At 39.3% G+C, this 9,325-nt stretch overlaps 1 protein-coding gene across 1 annotated transcript; it reads right to left on the minus strand.

Annotated features, from left to right (window-relative positions):
- Window positions 1-7,583: 7,583 nt before the first annotated feature.
- On the minus strand, window positions 7,584-8,948 carry LOC145272273 (uncharacterized). The gene has a single exon (XM_080127028.1). The coding sequence runs from the start codon at window positions 8,946-8,948 to the stop codon at window positions 7,584-7,586; it is 1,365 nt and encodes a 454-aa protein (XP_079983154.1).
- Between the last annotated feature and the right edge of the window lie 377 nt (window positions 8,949-9,325).

A 9,325-nucleotide genomic window follows, 5' to 3' on the forward strand; every position in this document is an offset into this window, starting at 1 on the left:
ATATATATATATATATAGATATACACACACACTTTCTATATCATTATAATTTTTATATCCATTGAAACATTTTTGTAAATTATCGATACACGTAAAATGAATTGGACACTCCCAACAAATCAGTTAAAAGGGAAATTTTCATGCAAGGAACATCTGATAGCATTAATTATTTTCACAAAAGGAAAGAATTTCACACAATAATAAACAATAATAAAATAAAAAAAAGTTATTGGACGCTAGATTTCTGCTTTGTGTGTATCTTAAGTTATTTATTTCTTTTTGTTGATAAATATATTATTTCTTCAGTTACTGAAGCTGTGTAACCGAAGACAGAAATAAATTTATCGACGAAAAGAACACTCGATATGATTTTTTTAAGGCCCGCCTCGAGTTCATATATAATAAAATATTCTAAAAACGAATCTGAAAACTCTTTTCGTCGCTAAAAAATATAGCTTTCATGATATAAAGAAATTATTTTCGAAAAATGGGTTAACACTTTTCCATGTTAATTTAACTTTAATTGAGTATCAACTTTCTGACCACCTGAGAAATCTGGCGCTTTTTTGTGTTTATTGGCTAAATAGTTGTTTTGTTTTTTTTCTTAGAAGTGCACGACTGTTGAACTCTCTCCAGTTTGCCTGTTTCCCACCTGACTACAACTGGGATGTCTTCAAGTCCAACATAAACGATGCCCAGAATAACCGCTGTCTTATCCTATCAAATATTAAATATTAATGATTTCTACGATATTATCTCATTGATTACTGTATACGCAATAATACTTATCCCCGAGAACCTAAAGGGACTGTATAATTGATGGCTTCCATGTAAAATAAAACTACCAACTCACTCACACACTCAGGTATTCCCAAATATTTTATTTACATTTGTATTACTTTTTCACTACAAACACGGGTCAGTTCAACTTTGAAGAACGGGACTATTATCAAGTATATTAATTAAAGGGGTACTATGTAGGAAGTTCAGCAGAAAGAACATGACACTTGAATTTCTGTATGCCAGTACAGTAGTCAAATCATGTAACCTGAAAGGCTTTTCCCAAATCTAGCAGTTCTTATGAAGACGCAGTTGGAGTAGAATGCTTTCTCACATCTACGAATTTATTTGTGTAGGTTTAGGACTTTGCTGCTTGTTGGGTTTGTCGATGGTATTTACGTCGAGAGGGATGTCAAAGGTGTGGATTTCCTATGAGCATTTACCATTAAAATACCAGTAAAACAGGCAGAGGACTCCAGCATTTTGTCCATGGAACTGAGGTTGAAGCTGACACTTCAGGATCTATCAGTTTTTCGACTCTCTGCCAAGGAGGAAATGCCTAGTAGTAGATGCACCAGCCGAACTTTTAAAACAATACGCCATACATTGACGACTGGTGGCCTTATAGATATACAGTGTACATTCAGGTGTAATTTGAGCCTGGTTAGCACCAGATGTGTAACAATTTGAGAATTCTAGGCGCTGTTTGCTTTCTCCGGTTATATTTGCATTTGTTTCCTCCGCTCCTGTACATACACTGCACTTGCAACTGGTATTAAACAATGTCGGCCCAGAAGAGGTAGATTTGGAGAATGCGCACCTCCTGCCATAAAATTTTCACGAGCAGGCACATATTCGTGAGTATTCAGAGTCTGTCAAAGACTGGAGGAGATCACACATCTTTGCAGTTTTTTGGAAATGCTCTTTATATATCGGATCTAATTAATGTTTCCCGTAAACGTAAAGATGAGAAGCTTGAACGAAGAACTGTCAGGTAAGGTATATTTATTCATAGTGGTTGAAAAGGGCTGTACTAATTAATATTGAAAACAAGCAAATTCTTGGCAGCATTAAATGTAAACATAACATGTTGGCTCTATTCCACAACAGTTGTGAGGCCTCTACGATGTATGTTATTGAATTTGATAGCTATTCATATGCTTTCCCCTCGTACCTGTTATAGAGTGTGGAGTCGTCAGCAAATAAGCCCATCTAATGGATGCTATCAGGGGAGTCATTAATGAATATCAGGAATAATAAGGATCGACCCCTGAGGTACACCCGCACTTATATAATATTGTTTGTACGTACGGCCATCGAGAGAAACCTGTATGTTTCTCTTACGAGGGAGAGAGATTTAATCATATGTTCTCGTCCAGTAATACCATAAGATCATGTTTTCATGACAAAACCATCGTGGCCTACCCTGTCAAAAGCCTGATATATATATATATATATATATATATATATATATATATATATATATATATGTGTGTGTGTGTGTGTGTGTGTGTATATATATATATATATATATATATATATATATATATATATATATATATATATGAATATTGCTCCCCTATCCGCTTCCTTATGAATGCATGGTAGAAACGTTCACACAGTATAGTTAAGATATATGTAGTAGACCGGGCTGACCTAAATCCATATTGAAGGTCGGACAGAAGTTTAGCAAATGTAAGAGTGTAAACTAAACCTAGATTCATTATGGCTCAGATATTTTGGTGAAAAGAGGGATGTACATCGGTTGGATAACTTGCTGAATCAGTTATTCCGCAAGAATATTTGTAAACTGGTATCTCAGAAGCAGTTTTCCAGCAGTCAGGAAAGATTTGTTAAGGCTTCAGACATGTATGGAGAGAACTGAAGTAACTTCAGCGGATCAATTTTTTTAACAGTCCAGCCGGGGTGAGAACGGGCACAGATGCTTTTAGCATATCTAGGTTTTTATGATATCATATACTTAAAAAATAGTGATTGTCAGATTTTCTAATGTGGCTCCTCTCTGCGTACGAAAACCAGGGAGAGACTAGTTTGCTGGGTCCACAGTTGAGTTTGAGGAAACTGACGAGAAACGATGTTAGATTTCTCGGATGCCGTACAAACAACCTCATGATTGCTGCATAATGATGAAATTGGGAATTACGTATTATTTACTACAATATTCTAGATTTCCTTTAGAATAATGAGTTCCCAATTTCTCTGCTTCCATGTGTTTTCGGGTGGTTTCAGTGTGTTCTCTCTTAGCTGTCGCTACTTCTTTCTGTCAATTATATCTAGCTTCTATAGATTTTTGTCTATTTTTAACTGACTTATGCCGGATAAATCAGCGGCATATATCTTTCGTCTGAACAATTGCAGCTACACGAGTAGAAGTAACCCGTCGGTGAGTGTTGGACTTGCTATAGAAATTCCATGTGGGAACATTCACTCCCATTGCTTCTTTAGATCATTCAGTGGTCTCATTTGGGCACTGTATATCAGGTAGAGAAGAGATAGTTTTCGAAGTATCGGTTTAAATGTTATTTTTAATGGCGTCTTAGCAAGACTTTGTCGTACCTTGTCGTTTTAGTCAATGCCTCTTAAACTTAGGAGAATCGAGAGTTTATATTGGAGAATATCATTATAACAACACCATTAGTATTCCCGGGATAACAATGGGCATCTGTTACGCAATACTCTGGAACTGTTGTCAGAAATTGATCCAGAAAAGAGGCTTGCTGATACTGATTGTTTGGGAGACTAGATATCAGCTGTATATTTGAAGGTTTAGAGTCCAAGCTACGTGTTGTGGTGGGCTATAAAGTAATTAAATACATTAATTTGGGGGCTAGTATCATGGGAGAAGGTTATATCTATGCTTTCAGAGACATGATTGATTACAGTACAGTCTTAGGTCGAGGGGGGAGCGATAAAACATATATTACTAGCTAACGCTATGCTGTAAGGCAGTTTAAAGCCCATGAGAGTCTGGCTATCTGATTGTATTTCAGATTCCCTATTTAAGGGGAGGGTGTAACAAATATACACTTTAATTTCGGGCAAAGTTTAACGACAAAGTGGAAGATAACGAGACATACTGAAGATGGTAGATAGGGGAGAGAACTGCAAGATAGTTTCACTAAGTATTAAGATATTAGGCTAGTTTGTAACGCGAACTGATTTTACATTAACTAAGTTGGTTATAAGCCCCCGGATATTTGTAAATGCAAAGCGAACCGTTTTGCTTGAGTGCGTCTTGTTTAATCGTTACTTTGTATTGTGCTGTCCTTTAATTTTATTTCGTAGTTTATATACAAACACACATATTTTTTTATTCATATAGACAATGCTTTTATAGTTCTTATTCTAAACAGTACAATATTTCGGATTAATTTGGTATATTAAAAACACAAAAAATTCGTCGTCATGCGAAAGAAATAAAGGTTACACCTGCGATTTAGAGCATTTTGTTCTTACCTGATGATGTGATATCTATTTTTATTTATAAAAAAATATATATTAAAAGACCGACATGGAGTCGGAGGCGTTACACTAACTGCCATTTTAGACATAAAAATAGATGGCAGTGTGGGGAAAGGGAATTCCAACACTTCATAAGAAAGAGGCAAAACAAAGAAAGATGAAAAGAAATAGAAAAGAAAGAAAGGGAAAAGCGAAGAACCAAAATCCATAAGAAATACGAAAGGGGTCAGTATAGTTAATTACGTTTGAGCAAGAAAGAGGGAAGGGCGACACAATATGGCAACTTTGTAAGCGTTTAAATTAAGATTTCAAAAAATGCAAACGATTTAAGAGGTTGGTCAATAGTAAGCTGTAAGCAAGCGTTTGTAATAATGCTTACACATAAATCATTGTATATGCATGTAAAAACAAACTGTTACTAAAATTTATCTGCTAACGGAAGGTTTTATTCCTGTATATACAAAATATGTTTTACTCGTTTTGAAGCAATTTTTTAATATGATTTAAGTACCTTCTTACATTAAAACCAATCACTAAAGAGAATTGAATAATATTTTAATATGCGGTATGCATAAGTTTGTCAATCTAAATGCCACGTTAGTTTGTATCATACAATCAAGACATTTATCTTGGCGTTGCGAAAAGAGATGTACTAATATAACAAAGGAAAAAAATATACACATTCTATTTAGATTTAGCTACCCCTACAAAAGTATAAAAGATACGATTACCTAGTGCGTTATTGCGCCTCCCACAATGGGGACAATAAAAATGATGTAATATTCACACCGAAATAGAATATATAAAATCTTTAATATTGAAAGATTCACTATGTTGTCAAATTGTAGAAATAATAAAATAAGCTATTGATATTAATGTTTAATATATCACATAAAAATATAGTTACCTCTGAAAGGGGCCGTATCATTAACTCAGGGTTATACACTAAACTTTTTTTGCAAGGATTTCAATGATTACTGATGTGGGAATGGTGTTAATTATCGAGTCCATGCTTGTGTCATGCGATTCAACAACACTTTATTATAGTGTCTTATAATTGAAACTGGTCAATGCTTCTCTGATATAGGAGGAATTTAAGTATTTATAGGTCAACGTTTCTTCAGAGAATACTGTTCCTTTACATTTTAAGGTTGAGTTTAACCTCGCCATTAAATTAAACTAAATATGGCGAAAAATATTTCCTATTCTATCAGGCTTCTGTATCCTAGTGAATATATGATGTGCAGTAAATGAAATAAAATCACATATTTTGCATGTACTGTGGAAAAACTAATTTCCGAGAAGCAATAAGACTGTTCAATCGAGAAGGAAGCAAGGTACACACACCTTTAGAGTTGCGAAAGAATTGCCCCTTCCGCGACGTGACAATCAGTTAACAAAATAAGTAAATCAATGTAACCATCAGCATCATCAGCAAAAGTAAACACCACTGAAATTGTAACCATCAGCAGCAAATTTGTAAATACAACTGAAATTGTAACCAACTACAGGGAGTTTGATTACCTCCCTTTATAGATCTGAAAAGGTCATGTGATCACCATCACATGACCAAGGTAAAGCTTTATAACGCTTCTAGGAAACAACCACTCTTTTGGTTAGTAACAAGGTAAGTGCACCTACTCCCCTCTCCTGAGCAACCAGTAACTTTTAGTTTTTTCCACACATTCCCCAGGAAAGAAAAAAAAGAAAATGATAGGTAACAAAGAATATAAGGGTAGGCTCTTACTCGAAACAGTAACATGTTAGTGTATTTGTTTGTTTATTTTCTTTTGTGGTTGATCCCTAACTATTCGGGGAGGAGGCTAGGCCTGCCTCGCCGCCGTCGTAGCGGGACACAGTCGGGCCAGTACCACTTTTGTCTTTCAAGAGGTGGAGACTCAATCCCCACACACCTGAAGTTATACCAGTCGACACATCTATCACAGCAAATCATGTCCTGGTCACCCTGCGGGGAACCACATATGGGACAACACCAAACAACTTCATTGGAACATGCAGACTGGGGAGGAGTATCACCGAGATTGTCAGCCGGCTCATCAGCTGATGCAGGTACAGTTGGAGCATGATCCTCTTCACTCAAGGATAATTCCAGGGAAAATAGGTTCTTTAATGAGTGGATATGTACTGCATTCCCACCCCTCTCTCTGACCCTTGCTGACCTGACTACGCCATCCTCTCCGCAAAACACCACCAGGATGATTCCAAGGACCCAAAAGGGCCTAGGCTTCAGAGGACTCTTCGCCAACACTACGTCTCCAACCTTTAAACGATTCCGGATAGGCACTCTGGAACGACCCTGGGGTCTCTCTGAGACTCAACAAGTACTCATTGTACCACAGAGCTCGGAATTTCTCCAGACACTGGTCCCGTACCCGCATGGTTCTGAGAAGCCTCTCTCGACTGGGAGGAAGGTGTGCAGCAAAATCTGCATCATTGAGACTCAAAAGCAGCCCGGGACTCTCATTAGGCCGCAAAAACATGTTGGGGGTTACTGCCTCCAACTCAGTCTCTGCGGATTCTCGATAGGTTAGAGGGCGGTTGTTGATGGCTCTTTGAATATCCGATATGATGGTCAATAGGGAGAAAAAAATCATCTAACCTCTACCACCCACCTTAAAAAGACAATTCTTGATTGTCTGGATACTTCTCTCCCAAACACCTCCAACCCAGGGCGAGAAAAGGGGAATGGGGCAGAACTTGATTAAACTGGAGCCGAATTTCTGTTGGTAATCGTGAGTCAATACCAGCCTCTTAAACAGCCGACCACCTAAAAAGGTTTTAATATTGTCACAATAAATGGCAGAGGGAATGACAGATAGGTTGGTGAACCGCACCAAAGCCTGCAGAAAGGACAACACGCTCATATCCGGCACCACCTCGACATGTACAGCTCTGACACTGAGACAAGTGAAGATGAGCAGGTACATTTTCACCTCCTTATAACCTTCTTTAACCCACAGGTGGTCTGTAAAATCTACCCCCGTGTGTTTGAAGGAACATCCAGTTCGATACGGGAAGCAGGAAGGTTGGCAACATTAGGAGGCATGACTTGCCTGGCATTGTACTTCCGGCACAGGGCGCATGAAGCCAGGACCGTCTTCACTGTCTGTCTGCCCTTGGGTACCCAGTAACCATGCGTCTTAATTCTGCCAAAGTGGGCCCGACTCCTAAGTGCTGGCATCTGTCATGTGCATCCATGATGATAAGCGTAGTCACTTGGTGATGTTTTGCCAACAGAATCGGGTGTTTAATTTCCACGTTGAAGTGGAGAGATCGGCTAATTATACCACCCGACCTGATTAGTCCATCACTACAATGAAGAGGTCAAGGGCCCGCACCAACCCAGGAACAGTCTTGCCTGAAGAATCAAACAGGAATTCTATTTCTTCAGCATATACTTGATGCTGCATAGTCTTCATGATAAGAATGGCTGCCAGCTTTTCACCGTCAACCTCTACTCGACGCAATCGATTAATAAACGTAATAACCAGGGTGGTCACTCTCAAACGCGTTGAAAGGGTAGAGAATATTTCTAAGGGAAGCACCGTACGAGATTCTTCTCCATGGAGGATAGCAGCATTCTGAGAGGAACGGACTATCTCCTGGCTGCGTCGACTCAGACATGCCAACTCTTGTGTTGCCCATGGTGCAGAACCACTACTCAACCAACTGGGACCATAACACCACAGTTGGAAGCAGGTTCTAAATGTTTGCATCGTCAACCCCCTTGTGATCAAGTCGGCAGGATTTTCTGCGGTTGGGATGTATCGAAAGGAGGGAACAAAGCCAAGTGCAGATCCCAAATCTCCACTTATCTGCTGAATGTCCTTCAGTCTATTACGGGCAAACACGTTCTTACTCACAATAGTCCCTGAGACTAGCCAAGAAAGAACAACCTGAGAATCAGTGGCCACATGAATCTTAGAAGGAGAGAATCTGCCAAAGCTCCGTAAAATAGTGGGCAGGCATCTAAAAGCCAAGAACACTGCCATAAGCTCCAGTGTAGGAAGAGTCTTCCTCTTCAAGGGAGCCACCATAGCCTTTGCAAACACTAGGCACGAATGGCAACCTTGCACCGTGTCAGCGGCGAATCCGTATGCCTCTGGAGAGGCATCACAGAAGAGAAAGAGTTCGCCCATTCCATTTTCACTGAACGCCCTTCGGGGAAAGGAAATGGTCCCCAGTTCAGAGAAATCAGATGAAAGCTTTTTCCATAAGGACAAGTATTCTGGTGGCACCAGGACATCCCATGCAACCCCCCCCTTCCAAAGCCTGCTCAACAGAATACGGCCCCGCAATGAAACCGGCAAGCACACTGATAAGGGATCATAGACTTTCGCTGTCTCCCCGAGAATCTGTCTATTTGTGCAAGCATAAGGGTTGCAATTAACAGGTGTCACATGAAGGGCATCCGAGAGAGGACAGTATCGATACCCCAGCACCTTTTCCCAATTGTTACCATGAACACTCAATGTCCCATGTTTTTCCATTTCACCTCGAATACCCACATGATCAGAATTACAAGACTGCAATTCAAAACCTCCCCGAAGCAGTCGTTCCCGAGAGAGAGCGAATAATCTACACATTTCATCTGGATTATCATCTGACGTCACCAAATTATCCACGTAAAATCGGTTCTCCATCAAAAACCTACAATTGTCCATTGGAAACTGAGCAGCATGGTACCGGAGGACATAATTTAGTATGAAGGGACTGGAAGCAATCCCAAATATAATGGTATTATATCTAAAGCAGCGCAGTCGACCCCCATCCTTCAGAAAAAAAACAGAATCGGTGTCTATCTGCTTCCAGTTTCTGTCGTATCATCAGGAAAGCCGTCCTTATATCCGCTAACACAACTAGGTTATTAGCACGGAAGGAGAGCAATAAATTTAATAGATCACTCGTAAGATTCATTCCCTGGTAGGTTGCTTCGTTAAGAGAAGGAAAGCCCCCAGTCTTGAGACTGCAGTTGAACACGGGCCTAATTTTAGTGGTAGAAGTAGGGTCTGACTTTAAAACAGGTCTGTGTGGAATCCAT

This window comes from Euprymna scolopes, chromosome 4 (assembly GCF_053919585.1).
Source record: "Euprymna scolopes isolate OS-2025 chromosome 4, ASM5391958v1, whole genome shotgun sequence".
NCBI lineage: Eukaryota > Metazoa > Mollusca > Cephalopoda > Sepiida > Sepiolidae > Euprymna > Euprymna scolopes.